This window comes from Condylostylus longicornis, unplaced genomic scaffold (genome assembly GCF_029603195.1).
Source record: "Condylostylus longicornis isolate FDR11 unplaced genomic scaffold, ASM2960319v2 ptg000031l, whole genome shotgun sequence".
NCBI classification, from domain to species: domain Eukaryota; kingdom Metazoa; phylum Arthropoda; class Insecta; order Diptera; family Dolichopodidae; genus Condylostylus; species Condylostylus longicornis.
This window is the reverse complement of record NW_026578000.1, coordinates 3989664-4014573: the sequence shown is the minus strand read 5'-3', so window position 1 is coordinate 4014573 and position 24910 is coordinate 3989664. Positions and strand designations below refer to the sequence as shown.

The 24910-nt window shown below is 25.7% G+C and overlaps 1 protein-coding gene across 1 annotated transcript; it reads left to right on the top strand.

The window, feature by feature from the left end:
- Nucleotides 1–5566: 5566 nt before the first annotated feature.
- On the top strand, nt 5567–6520 carry LOC129608397 (histidine-rich glycoprotein-like). Its single transcript, XM_055519881.1, has one exon. The coding sequence runs from the start codon at nt 5567–5569 to the stop codon at nt 6518–6520; it is 954 nt and encodes a 317-aa protein (XP_055375856.1).
- Nucleotides 6521–24910: the final 18390 nt, after the last annotated feature.

The window sequence follows — 24910 nt, the reverse complement described above, 5'->3', positions numbered from 1 at the left end:
AAATAATTTAAATAATTTTCAAGAATCTTACAACTTTTTCAATTTAAATTAATTAATAATAAAATTTCTAAATGTTTAGCAAAAAATTCTATTTCTAAGAATCTCAATACTTAATTAAAATTTCAATTTAATTATCTAAATTTTTTCATTTGAAATTAAAAAAGAAATAAAAATCTCCAATTTAAACATAAAATTTTTATTTATTCTCAATACCTTACCTTCTCATACACCAAATTTTTTTTTTAAATTTAGAGCATTTATGTGTTATACAAAATGGTACGTAAAAAAAGAAAACCAAAAAGGAGCAGATTTAAATAAATCTTCGTTTAACCATTAATTTTCTGAATAAATTAAATAAAATATTTTCAAAGAAAGATAAATAACAAAAAAAAAACAAAAAAATTCATTTTAATGCTCGTTTTTTCTCGTTATAGAATCAGAGTTTTCGCGCCATACAAACGCGTCATACACACACATAGAAATCACATACAAAACCAAAACTGAACACACACCCAAAAAAAAATCAAGAAAAAAATTTTTTTTTTTATAATCAGGAAATTTCTTTTCTCTTCTAAAAGCAAAAAAAAAATTATATAATGTCGAATTTAAAACGATATTTAATTTACTTCCGGGGAAAGAAAAATTTATTGTCAAAAAATGTAAAACAGCTGAGATTTGCTCCTTTTTTTTTAGCACTTTGTAAAATTCTTCCCAATTTTTTTCTGATGATTTTTGTTTTTTTCTTTTTGCACCGTTATAATGCAAGAATAAATATTATTTTTAGCTACATACATATATATTTTTGTATCAAATGTTCGGTTCCGGACCGCAGCTTTTGGATATTACTTTTCAATTGTCTTGTCCACAAATTTTTTTTTCGTATGAAAATGATTCGCTTATGCAATAAATTTATAAATTTTGTTACTTTTTTTTTTTTAATTTTATTTAAATATATAAAGGGAAGGAGAAAGAAAAAAAAAATTAAAAATGTTAAAAGGAATTTTTCATTAAAAATGTTGATTTATCGAATAAAATTGGCTTTATCTTTGTTAATATAATTTTAGAGATAACCACAAAAGAGCCAACAAAAGCATATGCTTATTGGCGACTTAAGATAAAAATATAGAAAATGAAATCCTATCGAGTTATTATTCATGTGATATACTGAGGTAATATAGAATGAATAAAAGAAACGCTTTGTACATAGTTTGACTGCCTGGCCCTGCAAAACTTTCAGATTTATCCAATTTTTTTAACAGCACTTTATTTTGCTGATAAACTAATTTAACAGAAATCTCGTCCATTCGAAAAATACCGATTGCTCTATGACAAGCAACTTGATTAAAGTATGTCAACCGAATTGTGACTAAAAATTACCATTTTTGTTTATCATGCATGTTAGTAAGCAAATTGATCTTACAAATTATTTATACGTGTTGGTTATTACGAATACTAGTGCTAATTATACTCTTAAATAGATTTATTTCGAACAAATAAAAAACTTTAAATCAATATTATAATATGATTTTTGTTTAAATGTGTATGAAACAGAATTGTATGAAATAGAATGTGTGAAATGAAATGTATGAATGATAAATGATTATTGTATGATTAAACAATTCATATATTGTTGTTGTAATAATTTTGTTTCATTATGTATGAAACAGAACGCATAAAACAAAATGTATGAAACTAAATCTTAATATCATTCATACATAATATGACATGTCTATATTATACACAATATACTAAATTTTAAAATGCAGTACTGAGTAAAATTCATCTTTTAATATTTAAAATTAAAAAATGTCAAATGTTTTTTTGTCAAATGTTAATTTTTAATATTTATTCGAACATCATGCAAATACATATATAAAAATATATGCACACACATAGGTTACATGTATAAAACTTCTCAATTATTGTTACCAATAGCAATGATAACAAAAAAAAAAAACTAAACTATTTTTGTATTAAACATGACATATTTTTTTTGCATAACTATAGGCGATTTAATTTAATTTTGTTTTTTTTATTGTTTCTGTATAGCAATTTCATTTGGAACATGTTTTTTTTTTCTTTCATACAATTTTAAGCCTCTCCACTTTAAAAATGTGAACGTTTCTGCATTTCGATTTTATATCAAAATACAATTTAATCTATTTTTCAGTTTTATTTTTAACCTAAATTAAAATTTAGCAAAAAAAAAAAAATTTATTGGAGAATGTACGAAAAAAAAAAAAATAGTAAATTTGCAAAAAACTTTTTCCTTTACAACAAAATTTACAAAAAAAAAATCAAGTCGGAATGCAAATAAAATGTTTAGGTTCGATTTTTGTCAATTTCTATGATTTTAGTTTTACTGTTGTTGTTTATTTGGTCTGCAGTTCTGCTTAACGAGTTTTTTTTTTACTAATATTTTGTATTTTATTTCGTTTGTTTGTTTTTGGGTTTTTTTTTATTTTAATGTTCAGTTGTGTGTCGTTTTCCGTTTGATATGATTATTTTTTTTGGTTTTGTTGTGTTTTTCTTACTTCTTGTTTGTATCTCACTTCTCAGTCACAGTAAGTCACAATTTAATTAAAAAAGACAACCCAGAAAAGGAGGACAACATCAAAAAAACAAAGATTGAAACTAGACACGCACGAATGTTCCAAAAAAAAAAAAAAATTTCAATCCAATTAAATTGAGTTCGCGTTACAAATCATGCAGAACATTTTTGCTGTTGCATTCCCTATTGTTGTTGTTGTTGCTGTTGATGATCTGATGCAATGAGCGACATTTTTTTTTTGTTTGAGTGCTGTACGTTTGTGTTGTTATTTTTTTTATGTTTGCTTTCCCTTGTTTATTCGATACTTATTTTGTTTTTATTTAGGGTAAAAAGTACACACAAAATGAATTCAATTTTTTGTTTATTTCTCTAACATTTTCATTTTTAAAATGGAATTTAAAGTAGAATGACATTTCAATTTTTTTTTTTTCGGAGTTTGTTTTGGCTATAATTATGAAAAGATAAAAAATTGAAAAAAAAAACGAAAAAACTGTATGGAAAATGTCATTTTTGAAGAATTCGTTACTTGACTTGGAAGAATTGGGTGAGTTCCCCGCCTCCCTCCCCCCTTCTTTTCTAAAAATTTATCGTTGATTCTCAAAAAATATCAAAAATTTTTTGTTTTTTCAAAATGAAATTGTTATGAGTTAGTTGAGGATGCATTATGTTTTTTTGTTTTTTGTAAAAAAAAAAAAAATTAATATGTACATTTTAATTATTGGTTATTTATTGAGTAGATTTTTGATTTATTAAGAATTTTTATTTATTTGATTTATTGCTTTCATTGATTTTACAAAATTTTATTTTACAAAATGGAATTTTTCGGCAGAGGACTCCAGTGTTAAATAATGAAAATTGAAAATTTTTATAAACTTAATACACACATTTCTAATAATTTAAAAAAACAGAAAATATATTGTATACAAAAATTTTAAAAATCTAACTAAAATATTACAGGCCGAGATATTTTACGTTTCAGAACGACATTATAATGATATGATAGGGGATATTACGTTTAAGCAAGCCTTGAAAGTTTAAATACACCGAACAAGAGTTAATGACTCTTATGGTATGAATCTATTAATGTACCAGTTGGTGGTATGTGAGTTTGTTGAGTCACTCACGGATTCATGTGTTACAGTACTCATACTGTTATTTAACAATAAAACGAAGTTATTTGCATGAATTTCTATATTTTGACCGTATTGCTACGAGTATTAAACGATTTTGTTTGGATTTTTGTTTGGATTTTAGGTGAAAAAATTTACATATTTCTGTTCTCTATTCTCCTCCATTCTACTGTTCCTATTCTTTTTATTTATTTCCATTCTGTTTCTACTCACCCTTAAAATGCCACTTTTGTTCTGTGTTAAATTGCGATGAAGATCTTTATAATGAATTTAATTGGGGTAAGTCCTAACTAAAATCATTTCGATTTCCGTGGTTGTGGTCGTCTTCCATAAGAGATATAAGCTATACTCGTAAAGGAAAACATAATTTGAAAAATTTTTATATTTTTTTTTTTCATTCATAAAATAATTTTTTTTAATGCAGAAAGCGGTACACAATCCTTTCAATTCTGTGTACCTTTATGATCGTTTTAATTTCGAAAACCATAACCTTTTAGTAGCTTTCCAGCTTTCGAAATTTCGAAAAATTTTCCCTGTATTCCAACTTTCTGTAACTTTGTTTTTAATAATATTGTTTAAACGTTTACAAATCTTTAATATTGCTTAAACTTTTGAATGATAAGGTAAAATAACTGAACTACATCCCATTTCGTAATGATTTTGAGAGAAAATCTAAGTTATATCAATGTTGGTTGCATGTACACATGGTGCATGCCACCCACATTTTTCAATTAACAAAACATTATCCTACTTTCGTTAAATTAAAATTAAAAAAAAAACCAAAAATTTTTCCATTTATTTCATACCTTAGACATACACAAATAAACATCAAAGTGACCTTCATGGGAAATTAATACATTGTTGTTTTTTTTTTCTTTTTATTGAAAATCAAACACAAATTGTTTAGCAATTGAGTTATTCTCCTTTCCGTTACGATTTTGTAATAAAAACCACATTCTAAAACCAAAACAATTTTACAGGTTTGTAAACCAAAACAAAAGCTAAAACTAATCAGCAAAAAAAAAATTACATCGAAAAGGTCAATTATCTCTTATTTTTTATCACATTTCATTTTAATTGGGAATTTGCATAATAAAGTAAAGCAATTAAGTATAACTGGGCTTTAAAGTCAACAACTTACTCTTATTACTTAATTATACGCGTTGGGATTTGATTTTACATTATAAAAAATTGAAGTGTTTTTCTTTTCTTTTCTTTTACAATTTTATGTCTGAAAGAACAAAACAATAAAAATATAAAAATATCAACAGTATACAAGTGTATTTACACCTGTTTACACCTTAATAAAAAACAATCAACAGCAGCTGTGCAAAAGAGAAGATTGTTTTTTATTTTCGTAATTTAGTTTACATAATTTTCGATTTTATCAATTTTTTCCTTCTATATTTTTTTTAACATACCTTTTAAACCTGGAAAATAATCAATATATTGTGTATTTGAGTTTAAAATACGAATGCAAAGGAAACGTAGAAATATAAAAATCAAAGCTACTGAATTGATTCTATAAAATAACCGTTATGCGGTATTTTCATACACAGTTATGATTTGATCATTGAATAGTTACCATAAAATAATTGCTGTTGTTGTTATTATCGCAAAAATAACCATAAAAATAGGAAAACTTAAAAACATACAACAAAAAATTCAGCTTGCCATTTGTTTTTATTTCTATTTTCATATAGAACAAACGAATTGTAAAAAATTCTTCAAGGATTAAATTTCTATAATAAAAACAAAAGAAGAGAAAAAAGAACATTATTTTCATATTGTGTTCTCGTATTTTTTCATTCAGTTTTATATGAGCATTCTTATATACTTTTAAAATATTCTAGTATTTTCTACAAAGAAAAAAACAAAACAAAAAATGGTGTCACAATCTTCATGGATTTTTATTTCTTATGCTGTCATTTACGCAATATCTAGCACAGCTGGTGAACATTATACTAGTAATCGTCATTCATTAAAATCATCACTGTTAGTACCAACTGAAAAACTTAAATATAGTAACGGTAAAATTGGTAGGTTACGGCGACGAACTAAAAGAAATGCATATTATCCAACTTTTAATATGGAATATGTTGATCCATTTATGAGTGGAACATTATTATCATCATCATCATCATCATCATCATCATCATCATCGGTAATACCATTTGATATGGCTGTTGCAGAATCACATAAGAAAAAAGAATGGGAAAAAGGTGATAAACATGAACATCACGAAGAACATCATGGTAAAAAAGGAGAAAAAGAACATAAGGGTGAGAAAAGTGAACATCATCATAAGAAGGGAGATAAGGGCCATCATGATAAAGAAGAGAAAAAAGGACATCACGAAGAAGAGCATGGACATAAGAAAAAACATCATCATGATGATGGTTATCATAAAAAGAAGAAGAAGGGTAAAAAAGGTGAAAAAGGACATGAATTTGAAGAGCACGGTCATTATAAGAAAGGACATCATACAAAAGGAAAACATGATATTTATAAATTAGATGAAGATGAAAAAGAGAAACACTATTATGATGAACATCACGATGAAGGATATCACGAGGATGAAGGTGGTCATCACGAAGAGAAAAAACATAAAAAGGGTGGCCATCATAAAAAAGGACATCATCATCATAAGAAACATCATGATCATCATGGTAAGAAAGGACACGATAAAAAAGGTGGTCATCATCATGAGCATAAGGGTCATAAGGGTGAGAAAAAACATCATGAACATCATGATCACGAAGAGGAATATCATAAGAAGCATGGTGATAAACATCATAAGAAGCATCATCATAAAAAAGGACATAAAAAAGGGCATTAAAAGAACTTAAGACTAAGAGAATATTTTTTTAAAAATTTTTGATAAAATATTTTTGCAATATCATAAAACTAAGAAATTAAAATTTTTTTTGTCTAGCATTGAAAATGTAGCAGAGCCCTGTCTGCTTATTGAAGAGTTAATAAATATTTAAGATAAATTTATAAAAATATTGAAATAAAAAATTTTGTTAAATTAAAAATTTACTTAAAAATTTTTTTATTAAAATAGTGGTGATTGTCTACTGCTTATTTTTCATTCATCACGTCGCATACCTGGCTGTAAAAAGAGTTTATTCTCAATATAACTAGAAGAGATTTTAATGTTAGTGAAATCTTTACAATTTTAAATAAACCTCTTAACATAATTGTATGCCATACTTCTGGCAGACATTCCTAGGAAGTGGGATTATTGCTCTCAATAATCGCAAACTATTAATTATTTTAAAAATTTAGCAATTCGTCATTTTCACAGGTCCATATTTGATGTCCGTAATTCAAAGTGAAATTATTCCTAATAAATTTTTTAATAAAAACCCACTTTGTCTTCAAATCAAAATGAAATTCTTTTTCTTAGAACTTTTCTCTTATTAAAATTTAAAGGTATTTAACCAAACCGTATTATTCTTTCTCGTCCGAAGTAAAAAACGTAAAAAACAATTTGTTACAGTAAAAAATATTTTGAATGAAAAAATTTTGTACGCGATGTTGGGAGAGAAAAAAATGAAAATGTAATAAATGACATGTAATAATAGTGAGAAAGTGTTTTATTATTGTAAACATCAGCTATGATCTTTTTCTTCTACATTTCTCTTTATAACCACTTATACAAAAGTTTAACATACAATTTTTAGTATATCTTGTATATTTATGAAATAATATAATAATATTAAAATATAATAATATAATATTATATCACATTGTGTATATTAATAAAAAACAATAAAGATATACTTATAATATTGTAGAACAGTATTATATAAAATGATTCTCTTAATATTATACGTATAAGAGAAAATTTATTATTACATAAAATGTTACATGCAAGTATTTTAATAAGACAACAATAACATTATTTTTCATTTGACAAAATTTTGTATGTACACATTGAACACACTAAGGTGAGAAAAAATATTGTATACATGAGTGTAATAATTGCTATATGTTTGTTTTTGTGTTGTAAAAGTGAAATATTAATATAATTGTAAGAAAGTGTAATATTAATATAAATGTAATTGAATTAAGGTATTTTGTGAGGGTAATTGAAAAAAACCTTTATGCAATTCGGTCGGTTAAAAGTTTAAAAATGTAAAAAATTCCGCAGAGTTACGTGAAAAATATTAATATGGAAGTTAAAGTTTAAATTTAAGATTTGGAATTTAAACTTGTTCAATAAATTTTTGATTTGCTTGGATTTTTCTTGTTAATTGTAAATATTTTGTATTTTTCTTTAAGTTTAGGTGGAATATGAGTTTTTTTTTTTTTGGAATTTTGTTCTTAAGTGAAAATTTTTTTTGGAGAAATTTATTAGAATTTTTCTTCTTTAAGAAAATTATTAAATTTTTAAATACATACATTGGAATTATTTAATGCACCTACAGCCATCATTTGGGTAAATGATCACAATATTGAAAATGAAGACTCTATATACTTCCGTTTTTATCTATTTTGGTCATTATTGAAAAATTTATTTGAAGATGATTCGTATAATTTTAGGAATACATTGAAGAAATTTTATTTAATGTGATGATAATTTTTATTTTCAGACCTAATCAATGTCTATAATTTGTCCATATTTTAACAAGGTTACAATTCCCATAAGCATATAAACAAATCGATTAAATATTCCAAACTTTAATCCTTAAGGTTTTATTCATTTTAAAATAAAAAATTTATTTTCGGGTTAAATACCTTGTTACCCTTTTCATTTCAATTAAAGAGGAAACAAGAAGCGTAAAAGTACAAATAAAAATTAAAGAGAATAAAGAGTCGGCTATTGCACCAAAAAAATAGAGATGGAGAATTTTTTTTATTTCTTTATTGCAGCCTCATGTATTTTGTAATAAAATCCCTAGACAATGATTTAAAAGTAAAATTGAAAATATTTCAATTATGTTTGTCTGTCAAAAGCTGTTTTCATACCCAACAAAATTAAATATAAAAAAAAAAAATTTCTAAGGATAATAAGAGAAAAATTTTTAAGAAAAATAACTTTTGTTGTTTTCTTTTTTATTTTGGGTCTTGTTTTGATTCGCATACGGCTCTCTTATAACTACAGTACATGTTATTTGCTTTTTATTATTTGTCTTTTATTATTTTTTTTTTAACATATTGTCGTCTTTTTTCATTAATCCTCATCCATATTAATGTAGATTATTTTATTATGAAAAAAAAAAATGAAATGAATCAGAGCAAAAATATAAGAAAATTTCCATTAGTAGCAGAAAGCACAGAAAGCAAAAACAAAAAATATCGTCATCATCGTTGATTGTAAATAATTTGTAATGACAAGTTCAAAACATTTCCCTCGGGAATTCTCCCATTATACAAATTCTCTTATGATACTACAATCTTATATTTTGCAAAATTTTTGAAAATGATTCGAAATATGCCACGTATATATGCGCGTACTTGTATTTTCAATTGTAAGTTTTTCAAATTTTACATAATAAAATGTTTTGTTTTTGCACATCAGATATTTATGTAAATGAAATCATTTTCTAACTCCCAGAAATGTTTTTATTAATAAAACACATGTTCATTTGTTGGAGACTATTGTTAAATAGTATAATTTTTTTCATTTCACATTTGTCATATTAAATTTAATATTGAAGTAACAAAAACTAACAAAAAAAATTAATTTTTACCTCTTTGTATATTGCATACTTTTAGGGTAATTTAACATGTTTCAATAAATATGGTAATAGTTCTGTTGTACTTAAAAGCGCAAAAACCAGCTTTACCAGTTTCAGTAAGGCAATACAGCGGTTACTTAGATTTATTCCAGTAGATGGCTACGGCTTGCCATCTTGCTTTGCATACACCAGAATAGTAGTTGTGCTCACTTAAATAGTGTGTTGTTAGTTTTTCACTTTTTGAAGAATTTAAAAGATGAAGGGTGTTAAAATTTGCAATTATAAATTATAAAAAATATCCTATAATTGTTAGGAAAATTATGTAAATACAAAAAAACTAAAGGAAAAATTTAATTTTTTTACTCTCCTGATATTTTTTATTGCATTCTTGTTATTCTTGTTTAGTTATTTAGTTAACAAGAATCCTATATGGTAAAAGACAAATTGTATTCTTATAAACATTTTGTACCTACATATATAACGACGACGAGTATGTCCTGAGGATTTCGTTTAAATACATTAAACTAAGAAGAAAAAAAAAAAAAGGATATTCATTTTTTTTCTTTTGGCTTTTGGATTTTGCAATTCTTTTTGTTTTTGAGAAAAGAAAAAAATAAAATCTCTTTTTTTATCTCTTCTTTTATTAAGAAATTTTTCCAGTTTACTTGCTTTTCATGAGAAAATTTTTACATTCCTTTCAATAATGAGCCCAAACCAATACAATTTGTTTTTTTTTTGTTTTGTATTTTGTATTCATTCAGAAAACAATATGAACTCATTGAAAGAATCAGAATAAAAGCGAAATCTTTAGATTTACAAAATAATCATATACAGGATGGAAATTAATGGCTGGATTAAAATATATTAATTATTGTTAAATTTTATGTTGTTGTTCTATTCAAATTTATTACTAATTTCATTTAAGCACCATCGATAACACAAATATCAAAATAAAAATTTTTCAGACTTTGTGTCTTGAACACCCACTCTTTGGGCAGTCTCAAAAAAATTTTCTCTAAATTTATTTATCAAAATATATAAATAGTTATTAGATCTGAAGGGTTGGAATTTCTATATAATAGTTATATTCGGCAGTTATATCTAACTTTATCATATTTAAATACATAATTTAATTAATTAGAAAATTAGTGATCATTAGCGGGATCTATTCTACTGAAATTTAGTAATTGGATAATTTCTTTCCTCGACAGCAATTATACTAATTTTTTTTTCACTCGCTACTGTCTATATTATGTGCTAGGTGTGCTTATAAATTTACAAATAAGAGAATAAAATATTTCAGCAAAAAGACAATAATAAGAAAAACCATAATAATAAAAAAAAGAAATTCAAAATAGAAGTGAATTCTAAAATTTGAATGATAATAAAATGGAAAAAATAGAATAGAAGAGAAAATAAAATAAGAGACAAAAAAATTAATAAAAAAAAAATGTAAAAAGAGAAAGAGAAAAAATAAGGCATTGTTTTCCTTTTGTTGTTAAAAAATCTATTCAAGTTCACTCATCAGCTTAGCATCACTCATATATAAAAATTACACACGTTCTCAGTTCTCACGTTACATAATATGTACTCTTACAATGAATTTGATCTGACATGTTACTTTTCGTACTCACAGTACATACGTATGTCAGTTGGATGGATGATAAAATGTTTTGAAAATGATTTGTGCCTAAAAATTGTATGTGTTTGTGTAAAAAAATGAAAAAAATCAGAAAATATTATATGAAAAATACCAAAGAAAATATTTGTTATCCTTAAATAAGGATTTAGTAAGTGAATATTTTTTTTTTTCAATTTCGAAACATGTACCCATATTACTCTGAATTATATATATATATATATGTACGAAATCAGTTTTGGATAATATGTTGACATGCACATGTGTTTAGAATACAAGCATTTTACGAATTCTTTAATGATTTACAAGATTTTCTTGTTTTCTTGGTTTTCTATGTTTTTTCTACTTTTGATATGATTATACAAGTACACAAACACAATATTCTAATATAATGTAGGTATATAATAAAATTAGCTCATACGTAAATGTTTTCCTTTAATATGTAAGTGTAATTTAAAAGCCTTAAAGGCATAAATCTGTAACTAATTTACTTATACCACATACCGATATTCTAGGCTCATATACTATATATATTTTAGGCTCATTTACATTTTTTTTTTGTGTATTAGATATTTTTTCCTCCTTTTTCCTCTGAACCATACTTTGTTTTAAGCTAAATATCTTATTTCTAAACAGCATTAGTTTAACTTAAGTGTGTTATCTCCCCACGTATAACGGAATGTGCCCACCCTTCTTTTTCTCTGTGGTTTACGACGTCGAGTGTGCTATTGCATTACTCGACGTCGTAATGGGGTCTCTAGGTCATATTTATTTTCCTTTATTCATAGCCACGTTTAGAGGCTTCTTAAAGGCTAGGGTACTTAATCACTCATAGTTTGTTATTTCCTATCGTTCTGGGGAAGAATATCCCACATATTATTCTTAGGCATCGGGGGATAAATGCTTTATTTATATGCGTTATGTCAGCAACCCATGTTTCACAGTAATACGGTAGAACTGATTTTACACAGGCATTGGATATTGATCTTGGCGTTCTTTGTAAAGTGGGACGACTTTCATACGGGCCACAGCCGGCCAAATGCCATTCTTGTTTTCGACTATCTTTGGTCCATCTTGTTTCTTGTTTGGTAGTTGATTTGAAGCACGTCCTCAATTTGATTGCCGCTTAATTGAAGAACTGTTCTATTAACTGTGTTCAATCACAGGCACCTAATTTTCTTAAAATTGATCTTGCCGACTTCAACAGTTTTCCTTTCTTCGATGATTGTTTTGTTCTACATTCATTCCCATATGTATGAATTAAGAGGCAGACATCCCCTACCTACTCGAAATCATAAGTTGTTCAGTTTGTAGATTTCAATATGTTGATGTATTCTGTGATTCACATGTGATTACTGTGTATGCGAGGTATCCTCCAAGTTCTGCGGTTAAGAAGTGAGTATTCCCACCTTCGGCTTCTATAATGTGTTATTTGTGGTTTTTGGTTCTACCATTCGGTGACAGCCACGTGCATTTATGTATTGTCTTATGCGGGGAAAATTGTTCCGTCAATTATCATGTCGTGTTCTTCATATATTTGTGGCAGTCTTTCTACGTTTTTGCTACGAACATCCAGCCCATGCATACATAGTATTAAATCCAAAACTGTCTGAAGTATTTTCCCCACAATTTATACTGAAAATGTCATGAAATTTAGCCCGGTTTAAATTCTTAAGTATTTTTTCAAATTTAATTTGCATTCATCTTTCGTTTTAATTTCATTTTTTTTTTCTCTTCCATTCCAATTTCATTTTTATTTTTTAGCATTCAGTTTGTTCTTGTTTTTGTAATTAATTTTTCTTGTTTAAATTTTTATTTTGTCGATGTTTTTTTTGTTTTGAATTTTTTTTTTTTTTACCAGAGTACAAGTCGAATGTCAATAAAAATTATTTTCCAGAATCGATTTGGTTCAATATTTCTAACTTTTGGAATTCATTTTATCCCCTCTCTGCTTTTAGATTTTTACATCTAAAATAAATTTGAAATAATTATTTTTTGTCTTTTATTCTCTGATAATAAAATTTTTGTTTTCCTTTTTTTTTTTGTTTTTATTTTTTGTTAATTCATTTTTTTCAAGCTTTATTCAAATTTTATTCTCATATTTAAATTCTCATGCTTTGCTTTGCTGTGGATTTCATTTTGTTGTCGCAGAATTCGGATTTTTTTTTTTTTTGATCGAACAGAGGACAATAACACTGAGTACTGTAGAATATTATAAAAGAGGAGAATTTCTTATAAGAAGAATAAAATAAATAAGTAATCAAGGATAACAGAGGAATGTCTGATCTCAAAATGGTTGAGTACGGTGTATAAACAGTAGAAAAGGAAGTTGATTTTATTTCTCAGTTCCTATAAAGTTTAACACTCGCATATCTAAAAAATTAAGGTTTTCACTATAACTATATACCGTTATGTACATATTTTGTATATTTTATAAATTTACAGTTGTCTGATTTTTATAAAATTTTTTTTTGTTTTTCTTTGAATACATTATAGTTGAAAATATTGGAACCTTATAATTTTCTTGTTTTTTTTTTCGTAACACAAGAATTTTTCATTCTTATTGGAGAAAATCAAAAATAAGTATAATACTGTACATTCTACGTATAACCTAACTATGTGTACCTATGTATATTGGTATTATTCTTAGATATCCTGGATTAGAGACATTTGAATTAAATTCAACTGCGTTCTAAGAATTCCAGAAAAATAAAGAAAATGTTTGATGAAGAAATTTGAAGAAAAACGGAACGCAAATAATAAGAAATGATGAAAATTAAAGTAAATATGAATAATTGAATTTCAAATTTTTAAAGAAAAAAAATAGAAAATTCAAGAAATTTTCTTGTAAACTATATTATAAATATTCAATGATTATGATTGTATCTATAAAATGTACAAATATAAATTATATTTTAAGAATTTGGTTGACTGATGATTTTATAAAAAAAAGAACTTTTAAAAATTGGAAAAACATAGAAAAGAAAAATCATGAAAGTCATGATAGAATCCTGTTAACGCTATATTGATGAAAGGAAATTGTTGTTAATATTTAAGTTTTTTAATTTTTCATTTCCAGGACGTCTGGAACAAAATTTTATTAATTATTTGAACGTTCATTCTTTATTATATAAATATAAATTATTAGATCTCAATATTTGTCGTGAGAAAATAAGAAATTTATTCATAACAATATTAAGATTAAAAATTTTACGGAATTTAAGTATTCTATTAGAAATATTTTTAAAATTTTTGTATAATGCATATATTTAGAGAAAAATCCTCTGAGCATGGGACGAATCTCGGGTTTTTACCTGTAAAAGGGGGCTTTGAAATGTTTCTGAGCACATATACAAACGGTTGCTACGCAACGCGGCAATTGAGCAAACCAGCTGCAAATGGACAAACGGAACTACATGCAAAGCGACCAGAGAGCTTATTGACGAACATACCGAAAAAATTGGTCGAGCCGCGAATTATCTCTGCCGGAGTTGCTTTAACGACGTGGAGGTGGAGACAATGACCCGTTTCCTTTGTGCATGTTCAGCTCTGGTGAGGAATAGGCGGAGATGTATTGGGTTATTTTTCTTTTCGCGGACTACGGACCTTGCAAATAAAAATACCGAGAATTTCAGCTGGCTTTTGAAAAGCTTGGGCTGTTTCTTGTGAAATAATGTCTGCATTGTCTAGTTTAAATAAAGAGATTATTCCAGAAACGTTTTTTTTTATTGCAGCACGTTTATTATTATTTACAGTCCGAGTATTACTCATTTATATTTTAGACATCTTTTTGTCACTAACACTGACTTTTGTTTTTGGAATTTCGTGCGGTTAAGAAATACAACTATGTTGCATGTTCTGTTAATTTTTTGAAATGTACAAGGGACTTTTTTTCCAGAATTTTTGGAATTTCAAAGTCCCTTGAAAAGAGGTAAACGAAAAACTACTGCCTTTTTTTACAGTTCACATACTAGCAAAATCATTTTTTCTAACGCAATTAAAATAAATTGAAAAATTTTAAAATAAAAAATTTTTCTTTTTGTTGAATTCAATGTTTTCACCCATATACTCTTTTTGATTTTTGATATGAAAATTTCAATAAATTTTTCAATTCTATTAAGCACCGTTTATCTATAGAAAATAAATTTTAAAGTCAAAAGTTAAAAATCTATTTTAAAAATTAACTTTTTCTTTTTAAATAAGAACGTAGACTAAATAAATAAAATAAATTTCATTAAAAACGTTTATTGCTGTCAAGTTGAAATATATACAAACAATTATATACATATATACAAACATATATAATAATTGCATATTTCATCTTTTCATGTACCCTTTCATGTATACCATCAGTTTACTCCTCGAAACTTTCAGAAAAAACTGAAATTAATTGAAGTAATCTTCTTTGAATTTGTTAAATTTGTTAAAAAAGTTTTTTTTTTTTTTTTTTTTTTTTTTTATGAGCGATAATTATGTTACATGCTTCATGATGATAATTTTTTTCTCTCTTTCTTTTTCTTCTTATTTCATTCTCTTTATTACTATAAAAATATCAATTTAACTTCAACAATAACAGAAAAAAAAAAACTTGAATAGAAAATTTTGTAGACATGTTGTATGTTGTAGAAATTACAAAAAAAAAAAAATTTAACAGAAAAACTTTAACTAACTTGTTTATTTTATATTATTGTTATACAGAGAAAATTGGCACAGAAGACTGAGAGAGGGAAACGAACGCTTTAAAAAATAAAATAGCGACACTAAATGCCATGACAACTTTTTAAAATAATAAAAATAACAAACCATTACGACATGTGCGCCTCATATAAGGCGCTTTTAAAAAAATTTTTTTTTGAAAATTTGGAAATTTTTTGTAGAAAAGTCATTAACCGATAATAGGGCACATCATATGTTCACCAACAAAATAATAGAATGAAATAACTGTAAAATATATGGGAGAATGATTGTAAATTATTTTTTGCTTTTTTATCCGTACTTATTTTGAAAATTTTCTTTTTTTATTCTCCATTGATAATGAACATGAGAATATAATATTATTTTATTTAAAAGGAATTTTCCATAATCCTGTACAAATGATATCTAATTTATTTTTTCAAAAAAAAAAAATTTTATTTTAAGTTGATATTTTGATTGATTAATTAAATGATAATAAGGAGAAAGAATCAGTATCTTGAAAATTTAAGCCTGTATATATGCAATCAAATAATGTATGAATTATACAATGTATAAGAGAGTATTTTCTATTGTCTGCACATGAATATCGAGATAGAGTCTATGATTAGTTGAAGAATGTATTCTTTATTTTTATAGTTCTTTTGTAAAAAGATCAAAATTGTCTATTGTATAAGAGTTTTAACAATATAAAAAAGATTAACTTTAATATACATATGTATGTATTAGGAAAATGAAGTGAATTGCAATCAGTTTGCTTGTTACGGTATTTGTCATAAGCAAAATTATTATAAGTAGGTACATACTCGTAGTATATAAAATGTAGTATTTAGAATAAAAAGTTTTAAATTCGAATTTTTTAGAAATTATACTGGGCTATAGAATAATATTTTATAGGAGTATTACTGATAAAAACAAGACAGGATAGCGAAAAGGCCGAAATTGAATAATGTTGTTTCAGGAGTGTTATGGGATAAAATGCAGTTTGTTAAAATATTTAGAGGATTATTAATGAAATAATTTTGCAAACAGAGATTTCCGGGCTAGAAGAGAATATCCAATAGATGGAGGAGAATGTGTATAAGGGCTATTAAACTATGATTAAATTTTAAAATAGCAAAGGGCTTGATTACACCAAATTAAGACCACTTAATTTTATCGAAATTATATTAAACTTTGTTCAGAAATGTTTAAAAAACCATTGGCATTACCTGAGAACTACAAAGATGTAGCTTAAATTTTTGTAAAACGCGATTCGAATACAGTGATTGTTGGTTCCAAGCCTTTCTGTCGTCTGTTAAGTTACCATGTGCAAGTCTTAAGTTCAGTACTAGAATCAACATGGAATATAATGGATAAAAAAAGATAAGAAGAATATTTTTTAACATCATATAGAAAGAACTTAAAACCTCTTAAGATATGACATATTCTCAACAATTTATAAATAGTAATATTATATTTATTTCAATAATAGTATTTTTATATCAAAAATTTCAAACTTCAAAATAGTTATTCTTCAAGAAATTCTTCAATTATATTCAATGTAAGAAATTTAATAGTTTACACAACTATTCTTTCGCTCTTCAGATACAGTATACATAAATGTTATACTGTTGTATATCAAAGCTCTCCATTTCAAACTCTTTGCATCATGTTGTAATAGTTTTAAGAATAAATTTTGAAGTGTTCCATATAAGACATCATGAAAATTTTCTTAAAATATTATATAAAATAATATTGTAAATAATATAATAATTATTTTATGATAATAAATCTTTTTATCACCGTCAAAAATTTTCTATGCATATACATTATGTATAAGTGTATGATGTGAGTAATGTTATAAGTGTATGACTTTTTAAAAGTTTGAAATTTTATAAATAAAATTACTTTTTATATAGTGAAAATTCATGTAGGTACACATGAGTAATTTCATTTAAAATCGTATAACACTATACTTTTGTTTTCTATTTTAAGAAATTTTTCATTGTAAACGAATAAAATGCATAAAATTTGCAAAAAAAAAAACATTTATAAAATTTTCTAAACTTTCTATGTATTTAATATTATAAAAAAAAAATGAAATTTAAAAAGCAAATTGTTGTTCAACTCGAATAGATCTTATAATTTAACTTCTAGGTATTTTTTTTTTTTTTTAATAAAATTTTGAATAAAATTCTTTCTATGTAATCATTAGTCAGTTTCAATTGAAAATTTGACATAAAGAGAGAGAGAGAGAGAAAAAAAACAAGAAAATTTTTCACATTCAATCGCAATTCTATTGAAATTCAATTTGAAAAATATCACAATTTGCTAGTGAATCCATTATTTTCAATTTAAGTGAACATAAGTGAGTATGCTAAATATTTATAAAATTTAAAGTATAGTCAAAAATAAATGCTTTCTTCGAATTCAAACGAAATGTAGAAATACCTAGTAGCTAGTATAACAGTAGCTTCAAAACTCTTTCAAGTTTCGATGCCCGACAATATTTGGACCACCAAACTGTCTTTTAGATTAGACAATTATTAGAAGCGTTTTAGAATTGCTTATTTTAAAAATATCTTTGATATTGATGACTCTTCGCATTGGGAATATTAATAGTTCCTCCTGCCAGAAATTAATTTTATAAATTTTCTAATTAAAAATCGATTGCTTGTATACATATATAGATATTGAAGTCGTTATGTGCTGGATTTCATCAAAAATGGTTTTATATATACTTTAAATAAAATTAATAAAAATATTTTCGAATGAAAATTTTAATTCATTAACCACGTTTTAAATTTTGCAACATATTTGCTCATTAATTCATAAGTTTTATACAATAATTGCTTATCATTATAATATCAGAGCCGGAATTACAATGTTATAAGCCTTAGATCAGTAGACTTTTAGGAATAAAAGAGAATGTGTGTTGCCTGAAATAATCACCAGGAAGTAGTTTGTATTTAGTACGGTATTATGAGTTTTGAAAAAGTATTGTGTAAATAAAGTAAATTTTTCATTCATATTATGAACAGAATATTTGAATATTTCAATAATTCGCATAATATTTTTTTTTAAAAATCACAATTTTTTAAAATGAAAAATATTGGAATGTCAGATTAGGTTTCCTTCTCTGGAACCTCCTGGACCAAAACATCAAAAATATTCATGAATCAATATTGTATTTATTGTCGCAATAAAATTAGGGGTGAATTATTGATTTAAGGCTACCTTACAAATAAGATGTCTTACTTTACTGTCCATTCAACCTGTGATTTAATCCAGCACTGGCATTATAATCTATTTAATTTAAACTTTTATTAAATATAGCAAAAATAAATATTATAATTTCATTTTCCCTAAGAATAACCCATATATTTTAATGTTATTTAAGTTTATTTGCTATGAATATTTTAAGTGTAGTTGTGTTTGAATTTTATTTTTATTGTATGCATGTATATATTGAAATTTAGTTCATGTATTTGCATTCTCATAATATGGAAAATTCTCATAATGGTGAAAAGTTTTTCTGTTAATAGTTTTAAAAGTCGTGATTTAGCATCTCATATTATTATTTTGCAAATATTGATAATAGAAATTTTGAACATTTTATATACATACATATACATTATAATATCGAAATTGTTTATTATGCCCGAATAAGATTCTACGTTATTATTATTTCTAATGTTGATGTCGGAAATTTTTCGATTATACACACAATATTTTTATACGAGTATGTTACTAACTATACTATGTTAAATATTCATTTATGGAGATTGTAGATTAAATAACATAGATTATATTTGAAAATTTGTTAAATAATTTTAGAAGCTGTTATATGAATAGAATGAGATGTGTATAAATTTTATTAAAAATTTGTATAAGAAATCAGTATTTCTCAAGTTTTTATAGTTAGTATATAAATTTAAATTAGTTTATGAAAGCAATGCTATTAATTAATAAAATATAATTTTAGAAAATAAATTTTAGATATAATGTGCTTGTGTGAAAATCATATTTAATTTAGTAGCGAACGAACACGAGACATTTAATAAAGAAATATCAAAGGAATATGAAGGGGCTATTGGTGCAACAATAAAGAGAATAAATTTTAACAAAATTCAATTACTTCGGCAATATAATAATATCGTATGGTGAAATAGTAAACGGGGACTTGAATATAATACTATCTAGAAGAAAATGGGCGACATAGAGCTCATCCGAATCGGGCAGAAGAACAGAGATAACAATTAATATTAAATAATTGCATGAAATTCATCCTGTTGAATTTAAGATGTGAAATCTGGCAGTAAACTCTAGACATTTATAAATATAAGAACAAGGATGAAATATTTGAAATTTTGTTAAATAGCTGATCCGTCACAAAACTAATGATTGAAGTAATTATTAGTTCTCATATTTAAAAAAAATATTATGGAATACCAAAAGAACCAACTTCCTTCTGTTGCAATACTTAAAATATTTACTTTAAAAAATTTAATTAAAATCTTATAATTTTCGATAAAATTTTCAAAAATATTTTCTTTTATTTTATTTTATCACGTCTTGTAAAATTTTCTAATGAAATATTATTCTTCTGCTGATGTCAATGTAGATTTATTTTAAATTAAAGAAAAACTTTTATTTTATTGTATAAGTATTGCTCAAGAATATATTTAATTGTGTGCATATGTTCTTTATTGATATATTTTTGAATATTATGTAATTATGTATGTTATTTTAAGGTCTTAAGCTTAGTGTGTATGTAAAGTATGCAAATACTTACATGTAACTATCAAAAATTTTCAATTAATATGAAAATAGTGTTAAAATGAAAATTGTAAAATATCAAGAGAATCAAGTTTTTCACAAAATATATAACACTTGAAAATATGTTATAAATAGGAAACGTTAGAATTACAGTTATGTATTTCATATATTTTATTGATTATTCAAATAATTTACACAAATATTGTTCAAATCTTTTGTGTTCAAATTTTACAATTTAAAATTATATTCAAAATTGTGTTACATGACTCCCGTTAGTAGTACAAACTTAATTTAAATTAATATTGATCAATCAATGGGCCGCTTCATAGTACGGACTATCGGAGCCAAGTGCTGTTTATTTTGTTAAACTAAATGCTTCTACTAAGCATTTGTCTGACATGAAAAAAAAAAAATGGTTTGCTATCATTTAGCTGTTTTTTAATGCTATAGGGTGATGAGAGCAGTAATTTACTCCAAGGCGAATGTATCGATTAAGAACAGAATGAAGCAAGCAGTTCAACTCTTTTACAAAAATTTTATGTTTTTGTTCAAAAGTAAGAATGGTTTTTCTCTTCTTGCTCAATGATATTTTGTTTTAAATGCTCTAACGCACCTTTTCTTTAATTTTTCATTATTACATTTAACTTGACAGTGAACCTTTGATCGACGAAATAATGTAAATCCAAGTGTATTGAACGGGTTTAGAAATAATTGATCGCAATAAATTATTTTGAAAAAATTGATAAAATAGTTGATCGCTTTTGGATGTTGTTTTCGAGTTTAATTCTGAAGTTTTTAATTAATACAAAACTGATCCACACAGATATTTGACACCGGCTTTGGAATGCATTTTAAAACAATGACGTACTGTAAATGATTTGAGTTTTCTCCGGGAAATTCCCGAAAGTCTATATATTATTTCTCATTAAAGCAACCAATAGTTTTGCCATAAAGGTTTAAAATTAACACTTGACTCAAAAATTCTATTATCATAAAATAAATTTTCCCAAAATGATTTTCAAATCTTTATTTTCGGATTGTCAATTTTTTTTTAAATACATAATTTAATTTTACGTTTGAAATATCTGTATGTATGCTTGTGTTATGTATAAAATTTTCATTTAATTTATTGCTGTAGAAAAGTCATGAAAATAATTTTAACTTACTCTTTTTTTTTTTTTGTTACTATCATTTAAAAAATGGTTTTCTGTTTTGGTTTTTGTTTTTTTTCTCGTAATTTTCAATTTCCTTGTACATAAAACTTTTTGCATTAGGTTGGTTATTTTCAGTTTTTATCCCTAAAATAACGATTCAATTTGGTGTTGCATTTCGTACCTTTAGCTCCTACACTTAGGTAGTAGTAGGAGCGAGAAGAAAACAAACAAGAGAAACAATATATCGGATTGAGAGTTTTCGAATTTAAAATAGAAAACAAAATTTTAGTTAAAATATTCACCTGAACTAATAAAAATGAAAAGTAAAAATAAATTTTTTACAACCTCTTATATTAAATACAAGTATTTGTATATATGAACATGTAGGTCTATATACCTTATATAATAAATAACCTGCTGGTGGTTTAACTCAATATGCGGGGTTGAGTTTTACCTAAAAGAATGCTGCATAAGACTTTTAAAAGTTTTTTTTATTAGTATTATTGAAATAATAGAAAGATTTATGAGATTCATAGTGGATTTTCTTTTATTTTCGAAATGACTAAGTGAGTATGAGTGGGTACAAAAAAACAACTAAAAACAAAAAATCGAAAAAAGTGGTAAGGTATCGAAAAGATTTTCTTCTTTTTCTCTTAAAATTCAAGTTTTACTAAAAAAATTATGTGCATACAAACAAACTTACACGTAATAATCAAAAATTTTTTATGAAAATTTCACCTTTTTCCACAAAGAAGTTTCAAAAAGTTTTGCAGAGGTGGAAAATTTTTTTTGGGTTTTTTTTTTGTGTTGATGTTGTGTAGGCAAATGGGAATTTCAAAAACTCCTTAATTTAACTAGACTGCTGTTTATATTCAATTGATTTTTTGTAATCTATTGTAAAAGTTTTGAGTGTATAAGGAAAAAAGTACGGAAACGGTTTAAAAAAAAGGCAGAAATAAATGTAAAAATGCTATCGCTTTAGTAGGATCAGTGGGAGAGGAAAAGAGGGCAAAATGTAAAACTTTTAAATAATTTTTTTTCTAGTTTTTCCTCTTCAATGTTTGCTTTTCAAATTTGGTTTGCTTGTAAAAATTCAAAGCTTCAATGAAGTTTAAAAATTTTTTTTTTCCCATTGTTTTTTGCTGATTTTCAAATTTCTTATAAGAAAATTGTTAAAATTATACGCATTTCTAATTCGAAAATGAAAAAAAAAAAAATTTTTTTTTTATTTTAGAAATGAAAATTGAAAAAATACTCAACAGTTTTTTGAAAATTTCTTACTTTATAGGTAAATTGGAATGCCAACTTAGTCTGAATTTAAATTCAAATGAAATTAAAAGAGATGGTTCGAATTTAGTATATTTTATTTGAGACCTGTAATTTAGTATGGTATTGCCTTGAAATTGTTATTAGTATCCGGCTGAATTTTTACATGCATAAATGATGTTAATTGAATCTTTTGAAGTTTGAGATTAAAAACAAATTTTAATGTTTGTTATTAACAATTCACAGCTGTTAAAATGGAATATTTTGTAATATTTTCAGTCTCTCGCACATCTAACGAATTACAAATTTTTAACCGTTTTCATAACGCTGATTTTAAGGTTGGCAATGCTAGTTTTTTGCTGACTTTAGACTTCGCTTTCAACATGCCACTTGTCCAATTTACCACTAAAAAATTCGACTTTCCTTCTTTTCAAATAATGTTACTTACTCATGAAAAAACGAAAAACAAAAGCTAGTTATCAAAATTTTAAGAAGATGTTCAAATATTTCAGAAAGTTCTATAGACTCCGAAATATTCTTACCATTGAAGAAATACATTTTAAGTCAATTAATTTTGGCATCATTCTCGGTTACCGAGTCCTGATATTTCAAAAATTTTATAACTTCATTGTTTTGATATCCTGTACTCGTATATTATTAGGAATATCAACAAAATTTGTTGATAATTAACAACTCTTTTGTCCACTTACCTCTTCAATTATTTATTTTTATAAGCGCAAACGCGTGAAAGTTCAGTTTCCGACACCCAAAAGTTGGCCAATCCTTGTCATAGCCAAAATAAGCTCACATATAAAATTTCACTAAAATTAGTTCAGCCAAACTTGAGGTACATGCAAGAAACACAAACCGACAGACCAAACAGACCGACAGACCCACAGACTGATCTCTGACCGATAACGATAGTTTATTTGCGATTCTTTACTGTGGAGAAGTACAGGGCAAGAACCAGTATACGCCCAGACCAGAAGAAGGAAGTGGGGCTGCATAGGCCACACACTTCGGAGGCCAGTAAGTAGCATTCCGAGAAGGGTCCTAGCATGAAATCCTCAGGGTAAAAGGAGAGTAGGTAGACCCAAAGACATATGGCGCAGATCAGTAGAAAAAGAAGCGAGGGCCGCCCGCAAAACGTGGTCCGAAATAAAAGAAATGGCGCAGAACAGAATCAGATGGCGAAGCTTTGTAGATGTCCTATGCTCCCAAAGGGAGTAGAAAAGGAAAAAAAAACTGTGGAGAAGTGGGTTTCTACCAAAAACTCGATATGCGAAATTTGGTGTGATCACATTACTTCCCTTATTGTACGCAATGCAATCGGTAAAAAGTTTATTTTGGAGAGAGTTTTGTTCTTAACTCTAGTAGTACTAAAATTAATATTTTATATGTAGGACTTCGTTTGTATTATTATCTATTAAGAAATTCTTAAACATACTTACGTACATTTTAAATTTGAAAGTACACACCAAAAATGTACTTAATAAAATGAAGTTAAAGAGCGATTTGAAGTATTCGACGGTTTAATATAAACATCTAAGCATACATGAATGTTATACATGATGATATACACATTATAAATTGATATATTTATATATATATATATTTATACCAGTTTTTTGTAATAAAAAGAAAATATAAAATTGTAAAATTTACGGTAAATTAAATTCTGAGTTAATTTTCGCTTGATTGCATTCAAATACTTATTATTTTTATTTTAAAACTGGTGATTGCAAGTGATTTGATCTAATGAACCAGAATAATACTATATAAAATATAAATATGTATGTATATGTATGTATTGATTGCATACATTTGTACACACATTAATGTAATATAATACCTATATATTAGTGTACAAACATACATAATAATTTTTTTGACTAAATTCGAATCACTGTAATAGATGATGATCAGAGGGAGCATTTAAGAATAGAGAGAGAGAAAGAGAGTAATTTTAATGATTTTCGTATATAAGAAAAGTACTTTGATTTCAGATTTTTTAGAGTAAAATAACT